The following is a 27,630-nucleotide window of genomic DNA, read 5'->3' as shown; positions in this document are numbered from 1 at the left end:
GGTGGTGGCGCACGCCTTTAATCCCAGCACTCGGGAGGCAGAGGCGGGCGGATCTCTGTGAGTTCGAGGTCAGCCTGCTCTACAGAGCGAGTTCCAGGATAGGCTCCAAAGCTACGTAGAGAAACCCTGTCTCGAGGGGGAAAAAAAAAAGATTTTTGCTTTAAGTGTAGGATGTTTGGCCTGCACACGTGTTTGTGCACCAGAAGAGGGCACCAAATCCAGTGGAACCAGAGTTGCACAAGGTGGTGTGACCGGTGGGTGCTGGGAATCAAACTTGAGTTCTCTGGAGGAGCAACAAGTCCCCTTCACCACTGAGCCATCAATCCAGCCCTCGGTAGTCGTTTCTGTCTAAATATGTGAGTTTGGGTCCGTGCACACACGGGTGGCAAGGAGTTGCAGGTGGACGCTCAACTCGGTGCTCCAACTCCCAGGACATCGGACCGACAGGCGGCGGCGCCGGCGGCCGTGTCCCTCCACACCTGCAGGGGGCAATCGACTTCCAGCCCGGCCCGCCGGACGCCGGGGCCCTCGGCTTCACCCGGGGAACGTCACCGCGGCTGCCCGCCGCTCCACCGCGCCACCGCGCAGGCGCCGAGAGCAGCGCGCGCCGCCGAGCCCGGGGAGGGGTCACGAACTCTGACCTCCCCGCCCCCACCCCCCCAAGTCTTCACAAACCCGGAAAGCTCCCCTTGTCTCCCCCCACCCCACCCCCCTCGCGTCAGCTCTCTCCAGCCCAGCGGCCGCCGCGGCGGGAGGGGTAAGTCGGCTGCGGGACGGCTGAACCGACGAGTGCCGCGACCCCCGGGGCCCCGAGCGAGCGCCCCGGGTCCCCCGAGTCCCCCCCCCCACCCCACCCCCGGGAGGGAGCTAGCGGCCCTGCCCGGAGCCGCGGGAGGCCGGGCGGGCACGGTGACCTTTCACCCGCGGGGAACGCTTCCGTCTCGGCGCCGCTTCCTCCGCCCCGGGGCTGCGCGCGGGGTGGGTGCTGGGCAGGGAGCGGCGGCGGGCGGCCGGGCGGGCCGCGGACCCCGGGGCCACGGGAGGGAGGTCGGCCGGCCGGCCGTGCGCCCGCCCCGGGCTCTCCTTCCACCCCGAGGGCGAGCCGCCGCTGCGATCGGGTCCGGGAGGGGAAGGTGGCCCACGGTGTCGCGTGCACCGGGCACATCACAGCCCCCGTCCCCCCCACTCCGGAGCGCTTTTGTTAAGAGCCCTGCCTGCCTCCAGCTCCTGCAGATGGCATCCCCCCACCCCCCCGTGAGGGGCAGAGAAGTGCCAGGTTGTCCCTCACCCTGTAGTTAAGTAGGTCGCCCTGAGTTGGAAAAGACAAGCAAAGACGACTTGGAGTTAAGTCCTGATAGGGTTTTCTCCGCCCCCTGGAAGTTTTAAGTATGCCTTAGACTTTGAGGGAGAGGTGTTTGTTTGTTTGTTTGTTTGTTTGTTTGAACAATGTCTGTTTCTTTACCCGGTTGGGTAATTGTATTTAAACTTTATGTGTCCGCTTTGGTAAACTTGGAAAGCGATTAGTGATCAGTGTCTGTTTCTTTACCCGGTTGGGTAATTGTGTTTAAGCTTTATGTGTCCGCTTTGGTAAATTCGGAAAGCGATTAGTGATCTGTTCTAGTCACACGGCTAAGATGAGAAGGAAATCGTTTTGGGAGGGTGTTTGAGGAATTTTAAGTTTGGGGGACAGACATTGAAGTAAATTAAGGAAGATTCCAGGAAGGTGAGAGAAATGGGAATTTATTGTGGACCGTTTAATATGGATGAACACCCGAGTGACCCGTAGGAGCCGGGCTGGTGAAGGACGCCTGTAATCCTAGTCCTCTGGAGGCTAGGACATCAAAAATGGCTTGGAGTTCCAGGCCAGACTGGCTTAGAAGCTATGTATCCAAACCCCAGGAGACCTGAGGAAGATAAAGGAAAGGTGGTGTTTCCTTTGTATCAGTATGTCCGGTAACCTTTTGGTATGCATCTTGAACCTTTGGATACAATGTAATCTTCCCAGTTGTGGTCATTGTGGTCGAAGGGTGGCGGTAACCAAAGGTCAGGTGTCCAGGTCAGAGCTTTGTACAGCTTCCTTCAGAGTCTCCTAACTCTGTTTTCAAAAGCTGTTTTCATGTTACTTCCACTGCCATTAATGAAGATACGTGTATCTGTTAACCCGTGGTGCCAATAAATGTAACTGGTTTCATCATTCTGTGTAATATAATTGAAAGGTTTTGAAGGGGGCAATTCCATGGCAGCAAACCCTAAATATCTACTGTGGGTGTGATGAGGTGTGTGGTTCCTACCCCAGTGATAACTAAGACAAACACCACACAATAAGTAGCACCATAAGAACCCCTGTGTGTCAAACCATCTCTAGAAAAATGGGCCTCTGTTCAAAATTTTTAGGAATTAATAGAAGTCTGTTCTTGAATTCCAGTCAACTCTTCCTGTATACAATATACACTAGATCATTCAAAAATAGTGTGTAAAATGGAATTTGAACTGGGTCTCAGAGGTGGAGTAGGGGATTGAAATGGGGTATTGAAGGTGTTGCTTTCCATGGTTTCTGTTCAGCGTGATAAACTGCTAAAATTTTACCTCAGGAATTCCTGACTAAGTAGGGAATTCCTTGGACTGACTGTGTGCTTTGTAAAGCTCTTGACATTTAGCGTACAGAATTGGGAGGTGAAGGAATATGAACTTGTGATTTTCTGGGGAGGGCAATCTCCATCAGATTTTCAGAAAAAAATTTATGCATATGGGTGTTTTGCCTGCATGTGTGTATCAAGGGTGTACAGTGCCCTCAGGGGCCAGAAGAGGTGTCAGATCTTCTAGAACTGTGGTTACAGGGGCTAGTGAGCCACCGTGTGGGTGGAGGAACCGAACTTGGGTCTTTTGAGTCTTTTGAAGGACAAGTGCTCTTAACCTTTGAGCCATCTTCTCTGCCTGAGGAGGTTATTTTTCATTATAAAATCATCTCTACTATAAACATCTCTAAAGAACTAATTTTCACTCTGTTTCTTCATGGTAGCTTTTTTAGTAAAAGTTTCAATTTTATCTTTTAACATAAAAACATTCCAGTTACTTCCTTGAAGCAGCATCATATTTAAAAAAAAAAAAACCTGACAACTTTTTGAGAGCCATAAATCATTATGAAAAAAATAATCCAAATCAGATTTATGCTCCATCCAAGACATAACATTGTTCAATTTCAGTGACCTTTGAACTTAACTATCTTGAGAGCCACCTCTGGGTGCCGAGAAGCTCTGTAAACAGAGCTTGTTTGCCATGTTGGAGAACAGAGCCAAGAGCACAGCTCTTGAATGAACAGTACTGCCAACCACAACTGCCTCGATGCCTTTTGACTACAGGTGCCTTCTGGTGGGTCATTCAGTGAGTGAAAGTACACTGGTTTCTGCCAACTTGAACTCCTGCTACAAGCCAACAGTCTCCCCTAGAGTTTCTCACAGCATCTCTGCAGAAACTTAGCAAGACCTTTCAGCTGTGAACCTTCATTTGTGAAAAAAATCCATTGGTGTTAGATATCTTTCCAGCCTGTCTGCACTTCCACAGGGCAGCAAAACAGTTTTTCAAATGTGCTTCCTTCCTAAACATATCTTAAAGGAACTACTGTACCATGTTAGAAATCCTGGCTGTATCATCCAGCTGAGTTACAAGCTTTGACTTTCCGTAAACCTGATAGTAAACTGCTGGAATTGGTCACATTAATTCTGGAAATTCTGTTGGAAAGTGGACCTTTTGGTAAAGAAACTTGGTGAATTTCATCACTAGCTCTGTTCCTTTAGAGGGCCCTGACTAGTGAATCCCCTTTGCCATGAGCCGCTGCTAACATTTTAATGGTAACACACATACCCACTGTATATGTAACACACACACACACACACACACACACACACACACACACACACAGAGTTTTTGCAAGTAAATAAAAGTTTGTAGAGTACAAATAAACGCTTTTCACTGACAGTAACAAACAGAGCTCTTTCTCTTCCTTTATTTGAAGAATTTTAAGAAACATTCAAATTATTCTTTTGGTTATTGCAGTGTGTTGCATATTTTTATTAAAATGTCAGCTTGGGCTGCTTTCATGTTCTCTGCAGCCAGATCCTCATTACAAATCAGGCTGGGGGGGATTATTGATTTTTCACATCATCATGATTATTAGAAATAAATCTATATTGCAAAGATGATTTGACTTACTTTTTTCTTGCCAATTTTGGTATTCTACAACCTGCCTGGGAAGAGTTAGACAGTTACCCATAACTGAAAAATAAAAACAGGTTTGTCCTAAAATACAAATGAATATTCCTTATAATTTTTAAAATAAAAACTTTAGTTTGTGAAATTACACTTGTGGTTAATTTTTTAAAATCCTACTTATAGCTGGGCAGTGGTAGTACATACCCTTAATCCCAGCACTCGGGAGGCAGAGGCAGGTGGAACTCTTAGTTTGAGGCTAGCCTGGTGTACAGAGTAAGTTCCAGGACAGCCAGGGACACACAGAGAAACTTTGTCTCAAAAAACCAAAATAATACTACTAATAAAAAAATTTTTTTAAATAAGATAAAAATGTAGGGAGGTGGGGAAGAATTGGATGAGGGAAAAAACATGATCAAATGTATTGTATGAGTCGAGCGTGGGTGGTGCACGCCTTTAATCCCAGCACTAGGGAGGCAGAGGCAGGGGGATCTCTAAGTTTGAGGCCAGCCTGATCTATAAATCAGGTTCCAGAATAGCCAGGGCTATACACATAGAAACTCTGTCTTGAAAAAAAAAAAAAACACAATAAACCAGTGTGTGTGTGTGTGTGTGTGTGTACATCTATAATTGCTTTTAATAAAAGATTTAACCACATGTGTATGTGTTGAGGGGAGTGCACGTAAGTGCAGGTGTCCATGGAGACCAGAGGAAAAGTGTGAGATCTCTGGAGCTACAGTTGCAGGTAGTTGTGAGTTACCAGATATGGGTGCTAGGATCCTGATCTGCTCCAAGTACAGTATGTGCTGGTAACTGCTGAACCATCTCTCCAGACCCCACAATAGCAGTTTTCAAAATCATGCTATAACTTGTCCAATCCAAAAAGTGTATTTGTCTTATTTTCCTATTGCTGTGACAAAACTCCATGACCAAGGTCATTTGTAAAAGAAAGCATTTAGCTGGACTTTGGTGACACATGCCTTGAATCCTAGCACTGGGGAGGCAGATGTAGTGAGTAGCTGTTCCAGCTTTGACCTGGAAGTACTACCCCCATTGAGGCTTCCAGTAACTGTCACGCCTACAAGGCGGGACCAAGACAGGAGCCCTTAAGACCTGAGATCCAGATGTACTGGCTCTTGGTTCCTGGATCCTGGACACTGGAGGTAGACCAAGCCGAGTTCTCCAGAGAACACTGCTGGACTGCGCTTCACCTTTCCCAGACCCTGTAACCTATCCCTTCACTTGTAAGTTACCCCACAAAATAAACCTCCCTTTTAACTACGTGGAGTGGCCTTAATACTACAACCAGTAGGCAGAGGCAGGCAGATCTCTGAGTTGAAGGACAGCCTGGTCTACAGAGTGAGTTCTAGGACAGCCAGGACTACACAGAGAAACCCTGTCTTCAGAAACAAAAACAGCATTTAATTTGGGGGTTCATAGTTCCAGAGGGCTGAAGTCCATGACCATCCTGAAGGGAAGCATGGCAGTCATGATGGCAGTAACAGAGTTGGCATGTTGAGACAGCAACCAAAAGTCAGAGAGAGCACGCACACATCAGGGCTAATGGGAAATTGCATGGACTTTTGAAACCTCAAAACCCTGCCCAGAGACACACCTCCTCCAGCAAGGTCTATCTGCTCATCTTTCCCAAACAGTTCCACCAACTGGGGACCAAGTATTCAAACATATGAGCCCATGGGGCCATTCTCCTTCAAACCACCACAGTACTAATTTGATAATTAGATGCTGAAAAAAGATAGTGTAGGAAAGTATTAGGAAATCTTTTTTAGAATAATTACAAATAATTACATAATCTTTATATAATTAAACTGTTACGTTTCTGTAAGAACAGAAATGTTTGTATCAGGGAAAAGAACTTTAGAGCACCCAGTAGTCTGAGCGGAGGTGTTTCAGGCAGAGTTCATGGTGTCATAGGTCACAAAAGCATGCACAGTACAAACTGCATGTGTTCTGTGTTTAAAACAGAGGTCTCAGGGACGTGGCTCCATATGACTTGGGTGGACCTGTGCTGCCAGCAACACCTTGGATTAACTGTGTTTGATTTTGAGTTAATGTTCTGTCATCACACATTTAAAACCCTCTTACTGTTACCAGATTTGTGGTGACTCCTATGTGACCCTTGTGTGATCTTGTACAGGATAGAGATCCATAGATTAGGAAACTGAGGGTTTCTGTTAATTCAACCATTTATATGGAAAGGATGAAGAGAGAGGGTCAGGGAGATTGTATGAGAGATCAAGGTTGATAGCAGTAACGGAAGGGAGCATCCTTGTGTTTTTGAAATTTGATTGTATTTAATCTGTATGGGTGTTTCACTGTGTGGATGTCTGTGTTCTATGTTCATGCTTCATGACATACAGAGACCAGAAGAGGGTGTTGAATCCCCTGGAACTGGAGTTATAGACAATTGTGAGCCACCAAGTGGGTGTTAGGAATCAAGCCCAGGTTCTCTGGAAAAGCAGCCACAGCTCTTAACCACTGAGTCTCCTCTCCAGCTCTCTCCCTCATGTTTTTTGCTTTCTACCTCAGGCTAATAAAAATACATAACCCTCCAGTGACTAATTTAGTTGTCTCTTCTATAAGATTTTGTTAAGTCTTCCTTTTTGTTCATTCTGCTAACTCGAATGGAATGCTTATTACATCACGGGCTGAAGACCATCAGTCATAGGTATATTTCCACTTACATCGACTCTTTAACTTCCCAGAGACAGTGTTGATGGTCTTATTTCTGAAGAATGCTAATAATAAGGACATTATGTAATAAACTGTGCATTTAGTAGCTATTACAATGAGGATTGCAACTCTGGAGTCTAGCACTCTGTAATAGGCTGACCATGAACTTGAAACTCTGACTTGGCCTCAGTACTGAGAATAAGTAGTTTAATTCCTTTGCTGTACAGTGTCAAATTACTTCTCTAGGGGAAGGTAGAATAGTTTAAACTGTCAACAGTCTGAAGACTATGTTGACACTTGCCTGTAATCCCAGTACTTAGGTAGTAGCAGGAGGGTTAGGAGTTCATGGTCATACTCAGCTACATAGCAAGTTCAAAGCCACCCATGGCTACCTTTTAAATCTAGAGTCTGGAGAGATGGCTCAGCAGTTAAGAGCACTGGCTGCTTTTCCAGGGGAGCCAAGTTCAGTTCTCAGCACCCACATTGGGCAGCTCAGTGCAGCCTTTAACTCCATCTTCAAGGTATCTAATACCTTCTTCTGGCCTTCTGACATCTATATTCCCGAGCACAAACCTATGCACATGCACATAATAAAAAAATAAAAATTTAAAGAAGAAAAATGCCTGTTTTGTCTCATTTATTATGCAGGCTTGAGCATATACATTGATCAATGATTGTGTGACATTCAGAGTGAAGAGAAAAGCCATTATCAAGGATGGGGAAGCATGGTAAACTGCAAGAATTAGTCTGGACGGCTAGAATGTAAAGTTTAGCAAATGGCAGCCCAAATCCCACAGAGAAAGGCCAGTCTGGGGTGAATATTGAGAAGATAGGTAATAGTAAATTGGTTTGTTTGGTCTTTTGCAAAATAATAGGGCCTGGAGAGATGGCTTGTAGTCAGAGACAGGGGCATTACTGGGACTTGCTGCCTTCTAGCCTAGCCAAGAAAACATGAACCCCAGCTTCAAGGAGAGACCCCTCTTCAAAGGAATAGTCAGAGCGATGGTGGAGGACACACATGCCCTCTTCTGGCCTCCACACATGCACATGTTCATGCACACAGTCACGCACAAATAAATTTTTTTGAAGTTGCAATTAGATGAATCATATTGGACTTTGATATCCGATACTTGAAGACTAGATGGTTATAATTTGGACGTCCTCAAGGACAAGAAAGGAACAACACTTGGTGTGAACCTCAGTAGGTGGTGGTATTGAAACAAGTCACCAGATGATAATAGTGATATCATTGGAAGCTGAACTTGTAAGGGAGAGCTGTTCTTGGTTTGTATGCTCGCTGCTTTCGTGTTTCTGGGAATTGAGCTCAGGCCTCTTTGGGCATGCCAGGCCAGCGTTCTACTGTGGAAGCTCTCCAGCTTAATCATGTTTGCATGAAGGTAGAGGAATTACAGTTTAGAATGGCAGACTTCACAGTGGCAGCAGGAAGGAGAGCAAACAGCTTGTTCAGGGGGCTAGAACATTGGCAGGGTCCTGGTGATCTCTGTGCATTATTTGTTACAGCTTGGCCCTTCCAGCCGTGGGCTTCTTACTGTGTTTACAGTACTAAACATAGATTCCCTCCTGTGAAGCAGGCCTCAGATCATAGCAGAGAGCAGTTGGTTACCGCCGTGACAGACTTGCCACAGTTGTGTGTCCCAATGGTGACATTTTAATTATCAGATCAGTAATATCACATCACAAACCTACACCTGAGTAAGACTATAGGTAACAGTCCCCCAGCAGCCTGCACAACACTGTCTAGCACTGGAGGCTAGCCAGCATGGAAGAAGAAGCTTCCAGTGCCAGCCTGGTTTCTCTTACCTCCTCTGACCAGAGAGGATGGAGTCTTCAGCAGTAGAGTCTTAACTGTCTAGTTCCCATGGACACCCAAGAGCAGTGGCACTTGCCTGTATTACCTGTGGGCCTCAGAGGCCTCCCTGACCAGTAATAGCTCACAGGAAGCAGCCTACTGCAGACTCTGGGATTTCCATGTAATAGCATGTGGCTTATAGGAGCAGCTTTATCCACCCACACAGGTAGAGAGCAGCTTTCTGAAACAGCTGTGTCTGAGTATGGAAGAGCAGAATAGTTACATGGACCTCCAGCATGGACGTTCATCAGCTGACAGTGTGTTCAACATTGCTAGTCTGCAGCCAATCTGGTTTTGTCTAATCCGGTAGTTCTCAACCTGTGGGTCGTGACCCCTTGTGAGGGTTGAATGACCCTTCGCAGGGGTCACATATCATATTCTGCATGTCAGATACGTACATAACTACTCATAACAGTAACAAAATTATAGTTATGAAATAGCAGATAAAAAGATGTTGTGGTTGGGGTCATCACACCATGAGGAACTGTTTTAAAGGCATTAGGAAGGGTGAGAACCACTGGTCTAGTGTCTCTCAAACCCCACTACCTTAACTGGATTATTTTAAAGAACATCTGAGGCAATCACAAATTCTTCAGTAAATGTTTTATGTGTATATTGTAAGCAGGCTTTTTTTTCCCCGTCTCTGGCAGGTGTTTTGACGGTTAGATCATGGCGACCATAGAAGAAATCGCACACCAGATTATTGAACAGCAGATGGGTGAGGTAGGTCTGGTTTACCGTTCTCTTGCTGGCCTACCAAGCTGTCATCCTTCATGCTCCATGTCTGTATTGGGTTCTGGACGGTCCAGGTGGGAAGATAGGCAGCTCACAGAAAGCTTTTCTGTGCAGTGAGAAGTAGTTCAGTAACTGCGATAAAATATGGGAAGTACTGTGACTTTAATGTATATGGTGCCCTGGAGCACACATATATACCAAACGTTTATAACAATGAAAAATAAATGGAAAGCTAATAGAGAGGAGTAGGAGGGGGCTCTGATCAGAGAATGTCATTTGGGGGTCAGGAAATCTGAGGCTAGTCTTAAATGACTACATCCAGTTTTTCGCAAAAAGTAACGTATGTGTCTTAGTTTGGGTTTCTGTTGCTGTGAGGCGACACCATGACCACAACAACTCTTATAAAGGAAACATTTAATTGAGGGGGCTCACTTACAGTTCAGAGGTTCCATCCATCATGACAGGGAGCATGGCAGCGTGCAGGCAGACGTGGTGCTGGAGCTGAGAGTCCTTACATCTTCATAGACAGGCAACTGGACGTCAACTGACTGTCACACCAAGTGAAACTTGAGAAAAAGACCCCAAAACCCGGCCCCCACACTGACACACTTCCACCAGATTAAAGGTGTGGCCCAGATTAAAGGTGTGGCCTCCAGCCTCAAAATCTGAATTAAAGGGAGTGTCATCCAGCCTCCAAGACCACACTTCCTCCAGCAAAGCCACACCTCCTAATAGTGCCACTCCCTATGAGCTTATGGGGGCCAAATACATTCAAACTACTATAATATGGCATATGTTTGGGGGTTTTATCTGAAGTTCGTGACTTATTACTCCCATAGACATTGTTAATTTTCATTCTTCAGTGTGAACTATTTTGACCATGTCTGACTTTTTGAAGTGATTTAAAAACATTGGGGCATATCAGGTCTCAGCAACACAACAGTACTTCTTCTTAGGGACCTTGCCCGGCCTCTGTCACAGTAAGAAAGAGAGATGGGCTCTGTTATTATAATAGCACCCAATAAAAACCAGTCTTGGGAACCAGGAAGATTGCTCATCTGTATCGAGGGCTTGCCACTAATCCTAATGACCAGAGTTCAATCCCCAGAACCTCTGTGGTGATGAGAAAAAAAAAAAAAAAACTCTTGAAGGTGTCCCCTCACTCCACATGCATGCTATGGAGTGCATGCATGCACATATGCGTGCTCACACTAGTGCGAGCGCACACACATGTCATGCACACATATAAAATAATAGGATAATAATAACTAGGATGGGATAGTTTGTGCTAAAAACATAAACATCCCCGTAGTTCAGTCAAGTTGTATCATAACCATCTACAATGTGGTTAATAGGGTTCAACTACCTCATAGAAGTCAATCTTACGATAGTAGGAATGTGATAGTGAAATAAAAATTTAATCTTCCTCATGATGTTAGTACCCAAAATATTATTGACTTGTCAGGCTAACGACACGTGCCTGTAATCCCAGAACTCAGGAGATAGAGTCAGGAGGACCTCAAGTTTAAGGCTAGACTAGGTATAAATAATGGTGAACAAAATGATTAATTTTAAGAAAAATATGAAAACGTTTATGACTTCCTAAGACAAAATATGTGTTTCTTCAAAGCTCTGCCTGCCCTGTGCTAGGTTTTCCATTTGTATATAATGTAACTCCTGATTCCACACTGCAGCTAACTTTTGCAAAGCTACACATCATGTTTTGGGATGGTATCAATGAACAATTTCCACAATTCAAGATGCTATTAAAATATTTCATTCCTTTCTACACCATCTATGCGAGACTGAGTTTCCTTTTTAAATTTGAACCAAAACAACGCATTCTAATGGACCAAATGAAAAAGCAGATATGAACTTACAACTTTATTAAATCAGACGTTAGAATAGTTCACAGAAACATAACAACACCACTCTTACTATTACATATTCAGTGGAGAAATAAACTTAGTTTTCATAAAACATTATTTCCTATTAGTATATGAATTATTTTTAAATGAATAAAGGTTTTCTAATTATCTTGGAAATTTTATGATGCCTCCCCCACCCCCAGTTTCTTCATTTTATTCCCAAAGGACAGCCAGGGTAGAGCTAGAATATGTCCCCAGGCCTCAGGAACTTCCTGCAGTGAGTATACACCAGATCCTCTGCTCTGTCCCAGCAGCCCACTGGTTTACAGACAGGCTGTCATCCAGGCCTGGGCTCGGGCATTGGTTGGGGAGACCTAGCCAGAGCATGTAATTGTGAGTCCAGATATAGCAAGACATGTCCTTCTGTTACCAGGGCCTCTTCCATAAGAGCCTACAGCTTTACCCTGTAGTCATTGTAGCCCATGTGAAACTTGGTAAAGTTCTACTTGAGAATGGCATTTCTTGACATGTCCCTCCTCTTGGGCTGGACCACTTCTAAAGCTGATGGGGCCCTTTCCATTCTCGTGGATCCGATGTGTATGTCTAATTTGACATGAGAGCTGGTTCCAGACTTAGAGAGTATAGGAGGTCCTGAGACCGGAGAACTGCTTACTTAATTACTGTTCTTCTCCACTGAAGTCCAAGTTTATTATTTTTCTTTTTAATTATTCTGTTACACTGTGGTAAATACCCTTTTACTGATCTAATGTTTCAACCCAGTGACAGTTAGATCATGCATGTACCTAATTCTCTTTTCTAAAAACTAAGTGAACGTTAGACTCATAACTCACAACCATAGAGTTATTTCATTGCCACTGAAAACTTGCTGCTGTTAGGAATCATAAAGTCTGTATTTGTAGATGGAGGGTTGCCGAAGGTGTCCTGACCCTCAGGTTGAGAACTGCTAAGTGAGACGTAGTGAAAAAAGGGAGAGATCAAAACAGCGATAATCAAAATCAAATAGGCTTGCTATTGTAGTTTATTTCTTTACTTGTTTTGGGTTTTTTGAGACTGGGTTTCTCTGTGTATTCTTGGCTGACCTGGAACTTGCTCTGTAAACCAGGCTGGCCTCAAATTCAGGACAGTCTGGCTACAAAGCCAGACCTGTCTCAAAAAGTAAGCAAACATGATTGAGTTGGATGGGTCATTAATGTGCCCTGGCTGTGTTAGATTGTTACAGAGCAGCAGAACGAACAGAAGATCCAGATTGTGACAGCGCTTGACCATAGCACCCAGGGCAAGCAGTTCACTCTGGCCAATCATGAGGGCTCCACCCCAGGAAAAGTCTTCCTCACAACCCCAGATGCCGCAGGCGTCAGCCAGCTGTTTTTTGCCACTCCTGACCTGGCCACACCGCACCTCCAGGTAAGTCATGGTTAAAAAAAAAAAAAAAAAAAAATGTTTTTCTCATCGGGGAACAACTAGCAGAGGATTAACGGAAAAGTAGATCTGAGGGAAGAACCCAGAACTCTTTGCCGGCGTTCTCCTAGATGTACCTAATGATGAGCTCTTCATACAACTCAACAGGGCCACCTCACCTTGTCTCAGTAATGGCCAGTTCTGTGGGTCTTTGTGCAGCAGTCATACTCACATAATTATAGTTAATCATATTGATAACATTTATTTGGAACTCCCTTTCTTTTTAAAAAGTCTGTAAAAACTATCTTTGTATGCTGTCACTTTTAGGTTTGGAGGCACAGGGGCTCATTTGTGTGACCCAGGGTCTCACTGTGTAGCCCAGGCTGCTGTAACTCAAGATCCTTGTCCCCTAGCCTCCCAAGTGCCGGGGTGGCAGGTGTGCACCACCAGGTCCAGCTTTAGTATATAGATGCTTTTGCTGGGCCATTTCATTTGGAAAGGTTCTGAACTGTCAAAGGCAAATGTCATGAAAGGTCTTAGAACTTTTAGAATAATCAGACATATTTCTATATGAATAATTTTATATATGAATAGTGTTAGTGTGTATGAATGGCTTACACTTAAAAATACTCATGTATTTGAACTTTTTTTAAGACTTACTTATTTTATATGTATGTGTGTATACCTGAGGATATGTGCATGTGCAAAATGTGTGCAGGTTCCTGAGTTAGCCATCAGTCACTGGACCTGGACATACAGATTGCTTATGAACTACCTGACGTGGGTGCTGGGAACTGAACCCATGTCCTCTACAAGAGCAGCGAGTGTTCTCAACCACCAGCTGGGTTTTGGTGTGGGGTTTTGTTCTGCTGGACTGGAACTGAGTACACCAGGCTGGACTTGAACTCACAAAGATCCACCTGCCCTCCCCACCCCTTCTCATAATACTAGAATCAGAGGTGTGTGCCATTGTGATTGTTGTAGAAGAAGGGAAAAGATACTCATAGTTTTTGCCTTGTCTACCACTGCCGTATTTTCTCTGTGTGTGGAAGAAAACTGGCTTACCTGCTGTGGCCATGGTCACAGAGTTCTTGGTTGAAGAGTAATTTATGTCAGAGTCAGTGACTCTGACTCTGTGTTCTTTCACTGTTGGACAGCATGAGGCTGTTGCTGACCAATGACGTTTGTCTTCTTCTAAAAGCTCTTTACAGAAAATTCGCCTGACCAAGGACCAAATAAAGTTTTTGATCTTTGTGTAGTATGTGGAGACAAAGCATCAGGTATGATTAAAAATAATTCTGTATATGTTACACTGTTAAAGTACCTGCTCCTCAACTGTGTTCCCTCTAACACTAAAAAATAAATAGAAGAATATGTTTTTTTATGCTTCATCTTTGTGACCTCGAAAACTTCACTTTTCTCTCTTTTTTATACTTTTTCTTGAGTGTCATTTCATTTGATTTATAATGGCATAGAATATTTGTTTTGGTTTCACCATTTGGAGGTAAACACAAAAACGTTTTAAATGTAAAAATTAAATTTGCCAAAGGAATCATCGGAAAATGAATTGTGGTCTTTAATAAATCATTATGTCGTAAATTTATTTTAACACGCTTCCCCAAATCCTGTTTTAGAAATTCAGAGTAAATTGAATTGCTGAATGGAAGATTCTTTGGTCAACCTTTATTTGGAGTTCTGCATATCTGATTTAGTTAGTTTCCCATCCAAGAATGAGCCAGCCTCACCTGGTTAGCTTCTGTGATCAGATGGGGTCTGCCGGGGAAGTTCGGCTCTAAGACCTGGGTGGGCTGTTCTCCGTCGGTTCTGGGTGCTCAGTGATAAGTCATTTTAACTGATCACTGCTTGCTTCCTGTCAGAAGTGCGTGCTCATGCACAGGTGTCAGTGGGGCAGAGTTTAAGGGCCCAGCTTGTTTCTGTAAATTTTTTTTTGAAATTTTATTACAAAAACTTCCATTAGAACTTTTCCTCAAGTTTGTGTAATTTGTTAATGTCATCATACAAAACACATGATTGGTTGCTGTGGGATGTTCTGTATGGCAAATGTGTTGCTGATTAGTCAATAAATAAAACACTGATTGGCCATTGGCTAGGCAGGAAGTGTAGGCGGGACAAGGAGGAGAATAAAGCTGGGAAGTGGAAGGCTGAGTCAGAGACACTGCCAGCCGCCACAATGAGAAACAGCATGTGAAGATGCCGGTAAGCCACGAGCCATGTGGCAAGGTATAGATTTATAGAAATGGATTAATTTAAGCTGTAAGAAAAGTTAGCAAGAAGCCTGCCACGGCCATACAGTTTGTAAGCAATCTAAGTCTCTGTGTTTACTTGGTCAGGTCTGAGCGGCTGTGGGACTGGCAGGTGAGAGAGATTTGCCCTGACTGTGGACCAGGCAGGAAAACTCTAGCTACAATTGGTGAAATAACAAGTTAATCAAAATGTAATGTGTGTGTGAGCAGTTTGCTTGGCTGTATCTGTGTGTACTGTGTGTGCACCTGATACTGGAGGCTAGAAGAGGCTGTCAAGTCCTCTGGAACTAGAGTTGCAGATGGATGATGGGTGCTGGGAACTGATCCTGGACCCTCTGACAGAGTAACAAGTGCTCTTACCACCGAGCCGTCTCTAGTCCAGACTACAGTAGCTTTATTAAGAAGTTTTCAAAGTGGAACTCACAAAGAAAGGGTACTATAATTCCAGGAGTAGGTAGCACTTTTCATTCTTCTGGAGCATGGAGCTGTAATATTAAATATCTATTATATCCAAGGATGCAGATTGGTAGAATGTTTGCCTAGCGTATACGAGGAGCTGTATTTACTCCCTAACAGGAAGGGGAAGAACACTGTTGTATGATATATGACAAAACTATAATTTGTAAGCTTTCTTAGAATCAAAATTTTAATGTGCATAATAGAATTTTTGATGATGATTTTGGCCCTAAGTTCTCTAATATTTTTAATGTTACATTATAAAATTCAAAACTATACATCATTGAAGTTACCACAGGATATGGTTGTTTGATTCTCTACTTAAATCCTAAAAAAAAATTTTGTCAGAATCTCAATCACAATTTCATTTTATATATTGTTGTTTTCATAGAAAAAATGAATTTATTTCCCTTCTAACTATAGTTTGTTTTCTACTGTCTTAAACATTTCTTCTCTAGGACGTCATTATGGAGCAATAACTTGTGAAGGCTGCAAAGGATTTTTTAAAAGAAGCATCCGGAAAAATCTAGTGTACTCGTGTCGAGGGTCAAAAGACTGTGTGATTAATAAGCACCACCGAAACCGCTGTCAGTACTGCAGGTTACAGAGATGCATCGCCTTCGGCATGAAACAGGACTGTATGTACTTGCCGGAAAGGAGCAATGTTCTGTGTACTCGGAAGTGAACGCGCGTTAGCAGGTTGAGCAGCTCAGGTGCCCGGGTGCTGTATTAGCGACTTTTCTGTCACTGTAGTTAAATACCGTGACAAAACCAACTGAAAGAACAAAATGCTTGTTGCGTTTATGGCTCCAGAAGTCTGGAAGGTTCTGTGCTAGCAGGACCAGGAAGCAGGCTGCTCACGTTTTAGCCCTATTCAGGAAGTGGAACGAGGCTACAAACCCTTACAATTCACTGCAGCCACACATGTCCTCCAGCAAGGCTCTTCTTTTGTCAAACATGACATGGGCTATTTAATCCAGTTGTCCAACTAAAAGAATATATACATATGTATTTATTATTCAATAAATATTTTTAATACTCCTGTGCCAAGCACACATTTCCACTTGGCACTTAGCACCCAAATGATTTTTGTAAGTTGTCTCAGAATTTAAAAATTTTAATATGCATAATAGAATTTTTAGTGATTTTTGTTGTGTTTCCTAAGTTCTCTGCAGTATTGTCAATGTTACATTCTAAAATTGAAAACTGTGTATCATTAGAGTAGCTAGACGTCAGTGTGCTTTGTGACTGATGGCCAAATGTGATCTTGGTAACAGCGGCCACTACTGATTGAACGGTCTGTGTGCCAAAAGCCGCTCCTTACACATCGTGTCAGCATATTCACATAGCAGTTCTCTGCGGTTGGTTATACTGCTAACACGTAACACCTTCACCGAGGAAGGGTGAAAACTCACCAAAGGACAGACAGCTAGCAGGTGGCTGAGCCGAGTTCTGAGTTCTGACAGCTTGCGTTCACCTCCACCCCAAAAGAAAGTGTACATTTAACAACTCTCTTACCTCCTCTCTAGGTCCTACAAATTCCTATGGATAGTGCACATTGTGCAGATGAGCTTCTGTGTAATACGTATTTATTTCTTAACTAGAAAGGCTGTCCTTAAGTCCTTTTTTCTTTATTAGTATTATCTTCAACTGATAAAGTTCCTTTTTCTTTAATGCTATATACAGTTTTTCCTTCTTGATTGTGAGGTTTTGTTTTTGTTTTTTGTTTTTTGTTTTTTTGATTTTTCGAGACAGGGTTTCTCTGTGTAGCTTTGGTGCCTGTCCTGGAACTCTCTGTAGACCAGGCTGGCCTCGAACTCACAGAGATCTGCCTGACTCTGCCTCCCAAGTGCTGGGATTGAAGGTGTGCGCCGCCGCTGCCACCACCACCACCTGGTGTGAGGTTTCTTAAGAGTTCTGTTTTTCTACCATAGGACTGGCCATATAGGAAGAAATGTGAATAAAATGTAAATTGACCAGTTTTACAAATAGGCAGCAACACCATTGAACGTGAATAGACTCTGTAAAGATTGATGGTTGCCTTTGGAATTCACTAGGAAACAGTGTCTCTCTCTTGCTAGCCATACTGATGACAAGAAGCCTAGGTTTACAAATTTCCATAAAGTTTCTTGTAGTATAATTATTTAACATGTTTTCACAGCTGTTCAGTGTGAGAGAAAACCCATTGAAGTATCCCGAGAAAAATCTTCCAACTGTGCGGCCTCGACAGAAAAAATCTACATCCGCAAAGACCTCCGAAGCCCACTGGCAGCCACTCCAACCTTTGTGACGGACGGCGAGGCCACCAGGTGCCGTACAGATGACGCTAAGAAGCGGATCAGTTGCTACTTTTTCCAGATCAAGTAAGACTGAAATTTGTGCTTCATTTGTTACAGGTCAACGGGACTGTTGGATTCAGGAATGTTCGTGAATATTCATCCGTCGGGAATAAAAACTGAACCAACTATGCTAATGGCACCAGATAAGGTATACAGTGCAGTTTAAAAGACCCCTCCCCTCCCCCGTCCCTATGGTGCTCTACTACAGAGCAATAATTCCTCCTTCCTTTTTAAAAAGCTTTTATTTATTTATATATGTTATGTATATGAGTGTTCTGCCTGCGTGTATGCCTGCAGGCCAGAAGAGGGCACCAGATCTCATTACAAATGGTTGTGAGCCACCATGTGGTTGCTGGGAATTGAACTCAGGACCTCTGGAAGAACAGTCAGTGCTCTTAACCTCTGAGCCATCTCTCCATCCCCAGACAGTGCTCTTAACCATTGAGCCATCTCTCTAGTTCCTAATTCCTGTTTCTAAAGCTAAAATTACTTGATAAAATTTTTTACTGTGCCACTAAAATTTTATCTTTACCATGAAAGCAACAAAAATTAGAAGTGTTCCCAGTTTTTCTTTCATCTTGAAATAAAAGCTGTCAGAAAATTAAATGATGCTAAATCTAAACCAAACCTAATGAATGGTACACTTCCTGAACCCAGCAACTTGGAAGGCTAAAAGCAGGAAACGACTGGGAGTGGATCCAGCCCGGTCTCACTCTGATTTGAGGATCAGCCGTGATGTATTGTGAACCTGTCTGATCAGAATCCTTACCTGTCTTCCTCTTATTTTTCCTGCTAGATTTATTATATTTTATGTATTATTTTACATATTATATTTTACTTGGAGTATCACATCAAGTAAAGGGAAATTCTCAGCAGACCTCCATTAGAACACTCAGTTGAGTCTCAGGATTCTATGTGGCCGTTGTGCATCTCAGCGTCTCTGGGGTCAGGGTGGGAATGAGATTGCATGTGCTCTCAGATGACACCCCAGTCCTCTAGACTCTCCTGAGACTGGAGCCGATCTGTTTGGCTCGAGTCTAAAGGAGAGATTTCTGTATGTGTGCGTGCACACACTTGCATGCTTGTGGACACCCTCATGCTCACGCTCACAATGCCCTGCTGTGTGCCGTCTGCCTTGTCCTTTGAGACAGGGTCTTAGCGAACCTGGAATTTGATGTTCCAGTTGGGGGGCAGCCAGTGAGGCCCCCAGCAACCCTCCTGTCTTTCTCTTCCCTGGATGCGGCGATGACAGGAACACACATGATTGTTTATGTGTGCGCTGGGGATCTGAATTCAGATCTGTCCTCATGCTTGTACAGCAGGCGCTGTTGCCCATGAAGCCATTTCCCCAGCCCTAAGAATTGCTCTATTTAGATAAACTTTATAAACTCCATAGTTTCCCAAAACTGTATGAGAAGAGAAAGTTTTCCTAAAAAGGTTTTTAACCTTTTATTTATTTATTTTATTTTTTTTTATTATTATTATTTTTTTACTGTGTACATATGCCACCATACACATATGGAGGTCAGAGGACAACTTTCCAGAGTTGGCTCTCCCTTCCCACCATGTGGGGTCTTGTCATACAAGGAATCATGGTTAGTGGCCAGTGCCTTGGCTCTGAGCTGTCTTGCTGGCCCTGAAAAGACTTGGGAGTGCCTCTGGGAAGACTTATATGTATGTATCATCAATCTCTCAGTTAATCCTGTCCAACAGGAATCCTCATCCGTCTTCAGCAGAATGACCCTGCACACACAGACCATAAACAATAGGGGCCTGCTGAATTGCAAAGCCTATGTTCAGAGCCAATTAGCCTTCTTTTTTTTTTTTTTTTTTTTTTTTTTGTTTTGTTTTGTTTTGTTTTGTTTTTCGAGACAGGGTCTCTCTGTGTAGCTTTTGCGCCTTTCCTGGAACTCACTTGGTAGCCCAGGCTGGCCTCGAACTCACAGAGATCCACCTGGCTCTGCCTCCCGAGTGCTGGGATTAAAGGCGTGCGCCACCACCGCCCGGCCAATTAGCCTTCTTAAATAAGAATACAAGTAATTAGTATTTTTAACTATTTTAATTTTTTTTCTTGTTTAGCTTTTGTTTTTTGAGACAGGGTCTAAGTGTACAGCCCTGGCTGGCCTATCACTGTATGTAGACCAAGCTGGCCTCAAGCTCAGACAGCTCCTCCTGCCTCTGCCTCCTGAATGCTGGGATTACATTAAAGGCATTTGCTCATATATTCTGCTAGGTATCTTAACTTTTATTTAAAACTCAGAAATGTAAATATTCCTTTCCATGAGACAGTATGTCTAACTAGATTTCAAAGTTTCTGCCACTGGAGATTCTTAGGTAACACAACATGGAGAAATCTCATCTTGTGATATGATATTTAGGGCCATTTGTTGTGTTCTGCATTACACCTTCCGGTGCCGAGATTGAACCAAGGACTTCATGCATGCTGCACCTACTCTTCCACTATATATATATAGTGGAATTTCATAAGAAATTGCTAACAGGATATCATTAAGGATCTGGGAACACTGGCAATGATTTATTTGAGGAGGGCATAAAAATTATTGTCTACTTATTCACCAAAGTATGTTTCATATAAATTAAAGAATTAATAAAACCAATGAAACTTTAAAAGAAACACTGATATTATTTCAGAATTCAGAATGGTTTGCGTGTGCTAGATGTATTGTAGTGTTTCACACCTGTAATTCCAGCTCTCAGGGGGCAGAGGCAGGCTCACAAGCTCAAAATCAGCCTGGACCAACAGTAGGAAACTACAGGCCAGCCCTGATCGGCATAGCAGGACTCTGCATTAAAAAAAAGAAACAAATCATGTACACACAGACAAAACAAATTAAAGACTATAGAAGAAACTTAAAGGTCTTGTTATTAGGTTTGGGTGGAATAATTGAACGTTAAAAGAATTGTTATATGCCTCTGTGTGTGTGCATGCAGATTTGTTTATATATGTGTGCATGTGTGCATGCATGTGTTTGTATATGTGTACATGCATATGTGTTTGTGTGTGTGTGCATGCATATGTGTTTGTATATGTGTGCATGCATATGTTTGTGTGTGTGCATGCATATGTGTTTGTATATGTGTGCATGCATATGTGTTTGTTTTTGCGTGCATGTGTGTGCATGTACACATGTATGTGAAGCCCCCAGCTGATGTTGGGAGGCTTATTTGATTTCTTTTCACCTTATTCATTGAGGCAGGGTGTCTATTGAACCCACAGACATGGCTCTCTCACTTGCTCCACGGTTGCCCTCTCTGACTTCAGAGAGCTGAAATAACAGACAGGCCCCATGCCCTTGGCACTTTAACTGCTGACCCATCTCCCCGGCCCCAAAGGGATTTAATAAATGGAAGCATTAGGTATATAGGAACCTTTTCATTGAAAATGGTATTTCCCAAAGCTCATGTGTTACTATGAGAAGTTGCTGAGTGTCAACTCGTGGCTTTGAAGATTGAGAGCTAAAAGGAAAAAAAGTAACTCCCCTGCTCTTCCTGTGCAGGATTTTAGCTGAAGCATTGCGAGAGAATGCTTTCTTACAAGAGGCGCGGCCAGTGCATAAATACTGTATATTATTCACTGTTGACAACAAGAGCAGACAGCTGGGAAAGTGTGTGAGGAGTGTGTCGTAAGAGACTGAGAGCCTGACCAGGAGGTTCTTCAACTCTGATAAGAAGAAAACGTAAACAAACCTGGACAGAGGATCCATTTCCTCCTGTTCTAGTGCCCGGTCTGGTCCGTTACTTGCAGTTAAGACAGTGGCCTCTTAGGAAGTCCGTTTGGTAATAAATTTGCCTTTCCCCTTTTCACTTAATTTAGATTCTGTGCCAGTTTGTTGTGTAAGACGTTTTGGGGGGCAGGAAGATGGCCCAGTGGTTAAGAGCACACATTGCTCTTCCAGAGGACCTGAGTTCATTCCCCAGCATTCAGCTCAGGTGGCTCACGACGACGACGTCTCTAACTCCACCTCCAGGTGACCCAGTGCCCTTTTCTAAGCCCCATAAACACATGTACTCATGACTATACCCACACACAGACACACCGAACGTAAAAAGAAAACTAAATCTCTGGGGCTGGAGAGATGAGATGGCTCAGAGGTTAAGAGCCCTGCTGCTCTTGGAGAGGACCCACGTTCAATTCCCTGCACCTGCATGGCCACTCATAGTCATCTGTAACTCCAGTTCCAGGGAACCCAGTGCCCTCTGTTGACCTCTGAGGGCACCAGGCCGCATGTGGTGCACACACATACGTGCAAGCAAAACACCCATACACATAAAATTAAAAAATTTTAATCTTAAAGAGTTTTGGAAGTTTTAACAATATTAAATCATTACTGCTAAAAGGAATTATTACCTAATTTGATGTCCTTTTTAGAGGAAGTAACTGACTTGGCTAGATTAGTTAGTAAGTAGAATTTTTGTTTTAAACTTTGTAAATATTTTTTAAGAACTTATACCTATTTTTAATTCTATATTTTCCTCAAGAGTTTTTTCTTTAAGGGCAGCCTCTCACTCTGAAGCCCACACTGGCCTTGACTTTGTGGAAACCCTCCCACCTCAGCCTCTTGAGTGCAGGGATTACAGAAATGAACTCATCAATTTGATTTATTACTTTGCTTTTCTTTTAGTATTTCATGACCTAGAATTTGATATTTGAGGTTTTGAAATATCAGTACCGCTTTGCAAAATTTTAGTACTTTCTTTATTTTTAAGGTTGAATCATGTCAGGGAGACCTAAGCACACTGGCCAGTGTGGTCACGTCACTAGCGAATCTCGGCAAAGCTAAAGACCTTCCTTACACTAGTCACGACATGCCTGTGGTGGAGAGCTTACGCAATGGGGATACACCCTTCTGTGCATTTCATCAGGATATCCAGACCAATGGTGACGTCTCAAGGTAAATCTGGTCTCTTCTTCTAAACTGCATTCTGAATTGATTAGAGTGTTTTTATGTTAATGTATGTCTGTAAAAGTTTCTGAAAAGTATTTCAGTAAGAAATAGAGAAATGTAAGGCATAGTAAGGTTTAACTGAAAATCTGCCTTTAGTGCAGCATGAACACACTGCATTCTGAGTTTTGTGAGCAGGAAGTGTATATTATAAAATTAGTACTGCTGTCTGACAGGTTGGGGATTTCCTTTATCTTAAATGACAGTTGGGGTCTGACGTTTCATTTTGTGTTTAGATGTTTTCCCTCAGTATGTAGAACGAAACATGTTTCCTAAGCAGTCATCTTGATTTCCCAACCACCACTGATTTCTGTTGATAAAGATAATGTCAAAGATCTCATTGAAATAACTATTTTAAATTATACTTAAGGAAAATAGAATCAGAATTTGATTTTATTTTGTCAGTATTAATACGCAGAATACAGAAATGAAATTCCTTCGGAGTTTTCTCAGACTTCCGTTTATTATTTTATATTTAATATTTTGCTGAGGTATACCTAAGTGGTGGTAGAATGCTCACCCGGTATGTTCTAGGCCCTGGGTTTGAGTGACAGCATTGCAAAAGGACCAGAAAGGGGGAAATAGCAGTTGAGCCTTGGGGAGTTGTTGAGCATAGGACTTCATTTAAGGAACTCTAGAAAATGTATCATTTAACAGTATGAGAAACTGTTTTGAATGATTACTTGGTAACTTCAGTTATCTATCATCCTAATCTTAAATTCTTAACTGTGTGCATTTAAGTAACCACAAGTGTAAAAATGTCTGAATTTTTAAGTAAAATCAAAACTGAACCTGTTTTGTGTTTGATATAGCAAAGTCAACATAAATAACTTGTATATGAAGGAATACGTATGAGGATTTCTCTCATACTTAAAGAGATGGTAATTTCTTGGTAATATGGTAATATATAATATTTTAAAGTACACTTACTAAGTTTAATTTGTTGGCTTTGGAGCTGATCACAGAGGTCACTGAAATACAAAGTCTGTCTGTCATTCAAGAATGCTGCTGTTTTCTGGAGCCTGGTTGGTTATTGTTTGTTTTGTGTGTGCATACCCCTCCTGACGGTGGCACTGGAGGTGGAGCCCAGGGCCTTTTGTACACTACACAGCCTTCCACCACTGAGCCACACCCCTGGCCTATTTGCAAAAGAATTTTTATGCTTAAGTGCCCCCTCAACCCCCATCCTGGGCACTAAACCCATGGCCATGTGTGTGCTAGACAAGTGTTCTACCACTGAGCTATTCTCGCAGTCCCTTGATTTAAATCTTAGCTCCAGGATTTTGTAGAGGAATTTCATTTGCCTGTTGGACATTGGCCGAGCTCACGGCGTCTGATGTCTCCTTGTAGGGCGTTTGACAACCTTGCCAAAGCCTTGACTCCCGGAGAAAGCCCAGCCTGTCATAGCCCAGTGGAGAGCATGGACGGACACGCGCACCTCATCACTGGAGAGTCGAGCTACATGGAAAAAGAGGGGCCGCTGCTCAGCGACTCCCATGTAGTTTTCAGGGTACCTTGATTTTTATGTTGTGTTACTGTTCGATTCTGATCTTCCTTTCAACAGTCAGAATTTGCCTGTTACACTTTTAAAGTCAGAAATACCCGTGGTAGAATTTCAGCACTGCGCCACACCCTGCTGTAGAACACAGTGGGTCAGCTTGCTGTCTGTCAGTTGTGATAGGGCAATTGAGTGGTTAGATTTTAATAATTCTCTAAATTTAATTTATTTATATTGTATGTATGAGTGCTTTGCGTGTATACCTGCATGCCAGAAGAGGGCATCGGATCCTACTGTAGATGGTTGTGAGCCCAGCCAGGCAGTGGTGGCACACGCCTTTAATCCCAACACTCGAGAGGCAGAGGCAGGTTGATCTCTGAATTCAAGGCCAGCCTGGTCTACAGAGAGACTCTAGGATAGCCAAGGCTACACAGAGCAGGAGAAATGTGCCTTGAAAAACAAATTAAAAAAGATTTTAGGGCCAGTTAGGCACAATTGCTTTCTTTCATTAGGCATGGACATTCATTGTGACCTGAGTGCATGGCTTTGTTCAGTACCTGGATACTATTTCAGTGTAAACTGGCATCTAAGACCCAGGTATTTTGCTCTCACATTAGAAATAATAAAGATAAAAATGGTGAATGTGTGAATGAGCTACCTTACTTAGCTACCCTTCAGCACTATCATATGGGGGTGCTTATTATGTAATGCATTTTAGCCTTAGGTTTTTAACTCCTGGTACTTTTAAAGACCATTTTGGAAAAGGAGCATTTGAAATTCATCCTAAATACATTTTGTCATGATGCTGGGGATGAATCCCTACATATACACTACATGTATATATGGTCCTATGTATGCTGGGCCAGTGACCTACCCCTGCACCCCTCCTCCCCCCGTACACTCTTATAATGGAAGCAGCACAGCTAGACTGTTAGAAGCGATACAGATGAAGCCTAAGAAGTAACTCTAAAGTTTGATCTGTTACTCAGATTAATATGCTGAACCGAGCTGCAGATGTGCTCACCGCTGAGATCTCATTAGCACCCTAACTGACCCCTCTTCTTGGCTCTTTGCTCTGCCCTTGTGAATACTATTAGAGAGGGGTGTGTAAAATAAATGAGTATACCCAGATTACAGTCAGCCGTACATAGCAGTTCTGGGACACTTGAGAATGATTTACAATAGATACAAACTTTCCTACTAGACCAAAACACTGTAGAAGATTGGTATTTCAGAATTCAACTTGCTTGAAATATCCATAGGAAGAGTTCACATGGGTTAATAATTGCCACAACATGATATACCAGTTAAATGCAGAGGGAAAACAATTCTCATGTAAAATTTTACTAAATACAACTTAGAAAAATTCAAGTGTTTTATCTGCACTGCCCAAAAACATGTTTCATAGGTGATATAAGAAGAGATAGAGTAAGAATAATTAGTGCCTAAAAGTTATTGTCAGAGCTATGGACAAGGGGATCAAGGCAAAGATGCTTTTCCCATGGTTCTTTTATCTTCTAAATGAAATCCGTTCTCTTGTGTGCTCAGTTCATCTCCCGCTCTGGACTGAAATTGGAGGAAGGACAAGGAGAAAGGTGCAGGCAGAGACCCAGTGCACGCAGGGACAGATGGCTGTTTTAGACAGCAGCTCATCAGCTTCCTTCTATAGTTCTCAGATTTTTAATTCTATAAACTAAACGCCTGGGACAGATGAATTCAACAAATTCAAACTGTGCTTTTCTCTCTGGAGCTGGTGGGTTCTTCCTCTCCTGGAAATGGCAGCAGCTTCAACCCTTGCTTCCAGTCCTGGGAAGAGTTTAGTTTTCTGCAGTCATTTCCTGGGTCAGGTCTCCCGCTGCTGTCCTCCAGTTTCGGGGCCGACACCCCCTTCAGGTCCCGGACTTCTCAGTCACTGAGGAGAGCCGCCTTGTGTCCCTCTGCTGCTCTGTGTGTCTAATTGGCATATTTCCCTATCTGCTCTCAGCTGAGCCATGACACTTCTCTTGCATGAGTTGAAGTTTTTATTCTCATTTCATAGTGGAACTAAGATGTGTGTATTTTAATATCTTATTCAAAGCAACCTAAATGTAGGAAGGAGAAGCCATCCGGTGATATAACAGCAAGTAAAGAATCTAGAATGATAGTAATATTTTTATTTATGACTTTTTTGAGTTATGATTTCAAAAATCTCTTTCACTTTATTCCTATAGGAACAATTAAGGTAAATAGGACTTCTATCCTTTGAAGTAAATCCATAGGACAAGGGTGAGGCCGTTTTCAAAACTGATGTGGTGCTGAACTCAAACCCTTCCTGTCCTCCATCAGGTGACTCCCCTTCATCCTGCACTCGAGTTTCCCTCAATTCCCCTCTTGTTTCTATCACTGTGTCTTAAAGCGCCTTTAAAGTTCTAGCTCGAATTGTCACAGTGTTATCTTTGTCCCGTATGTCTTCTCCATCTTGTCCTAGATCCTGAAACCAGTGCATCTTTGTTAAAAATCAACCTACTGTGTCACTGACAATTTAAAGTGTGACAACACCCTATCACAAAAATCAACCAGCCAGCATATTTCGTAGTTTCCATTGCTCATGTGGGGTTCAGCTGCGGCTCTGTCACATGACCTTTTAAGGCCCTTCCTGTCCAAGTCATGTCTCCATCACTTCACACACATGCCCTTCTCAATCCTGCCCACAGTTCTCACCGGTCAGATGTGAGTTCTGAGATAACAGCTCCTAGTGCTCACAGTGTTCATCAGTCACCTGAAGGGCTAACCCAGAGTCACAGATCTTGAAAGACAATCCATATCTCCTAACAAGTCCAATGGTTTTTTCAAAGTTTTATTCTCACAGAATTTGATGTAGAAGAAGCTGCACTAGAGAGGTAATTGCCAGGGCAAGTAAGGAAAACATACAGCTAGTATTTTATTTGTTTAAAGGTAGTTTAAAACTGTTTGCAAAGGGTGTTGAGGGGTTTGGAGGGTATTGTTTTCTTTTATGGATTTCTGTTACTTTGGTTTTGGTTTCTGAGACAGGAACAGGGTCTTGCTGCATAGCACATGTGGTTGTGAGCTTTCCATCCTCTTGTATGCTATGATGAGAGGCATGTGCCACGAGTATTCTGTAGTGTTGTTTTGTAGCGGCCCTCACCCATAGGACTGGTTGTTTTGGGTAATTCCCTAATTTTTCACTGCCCCCCCCACACACACTCACCTTAGGCAATTCTGAAATGGTATATTTCCCAAAAATTTTACTCTTCTTCTTATGTAAAAACAGTCACATCTTTGTTTTTAAAGGCATTTAATATTTGCTTGCTTCTTTT

At 42.9% G+C, this 27,630-nt stretch overlaps 1 protein-coding gene across 1 annotated transcript in view; it reads left to right on the top strand.

Moving 5' to 3' along the window:
• The first annotated feature begins 701 nt into the window (after positions 1-701).
• Nr2c1 (nuclear receptor subfamily 2 group C member 1) overlaps positions 702-27,630 on the top strand; it is a 48,843-nt gene continuing 21,914 nt past the window's right edge. Inside the window, exons 1-9 of the mRNA XM_059245392.1 lie at positions 702-757; positions 9,421-9,493; positions 12,604-12,798; positions 13,994-14,072; positions 15,971-16,150; positions 17,674-17,821; positions 17,909-17,999; positions 22,580-22,764; positions 24,166-24,325. Coding sequence (XP_059101375.1) covers positions 9,440-9,493; positions 12,604-12,798; positions 13,994-14,072; positions 15,971-16,150; positions 17,674-17,821; positions 17,909-17,999; positions 22,580-22,764; positions 24,166-24,325 — 1,092 coding nt within the window. The 5' untranslated portion in view covers positions 702-757; positions 9,421-9,439. The remainder of the gene's footprint in view (positions 758-9,420; positions 9,494-12,603; positions 12,799-13,993; positions 14,073-15,970; positions 16,151-17,673; positions 17,822-17,908; positions 18,000-22,579; positions 22,765-24,165; positions 24,326-27,630) is intronic.

Source organism: Peromyscus eremicus, chromosome 18 (assembly GCF_949786415.1).
Source record: "Peromyscus eremicus chromosome 18, PerEre_H2_v1, whole genome shotgun sequence".
NCBI lineage: Eukaryota > Metazoa > Chordata > Mammalia > Rodentia > Cricetidae > Peromyscus > Peromyscus eremicus.
The sequence above is the reverse complement of the archived record's forward strand: the minus strand, read 5'-3'. Positions and strand labels throughout refer to the sequence as shown.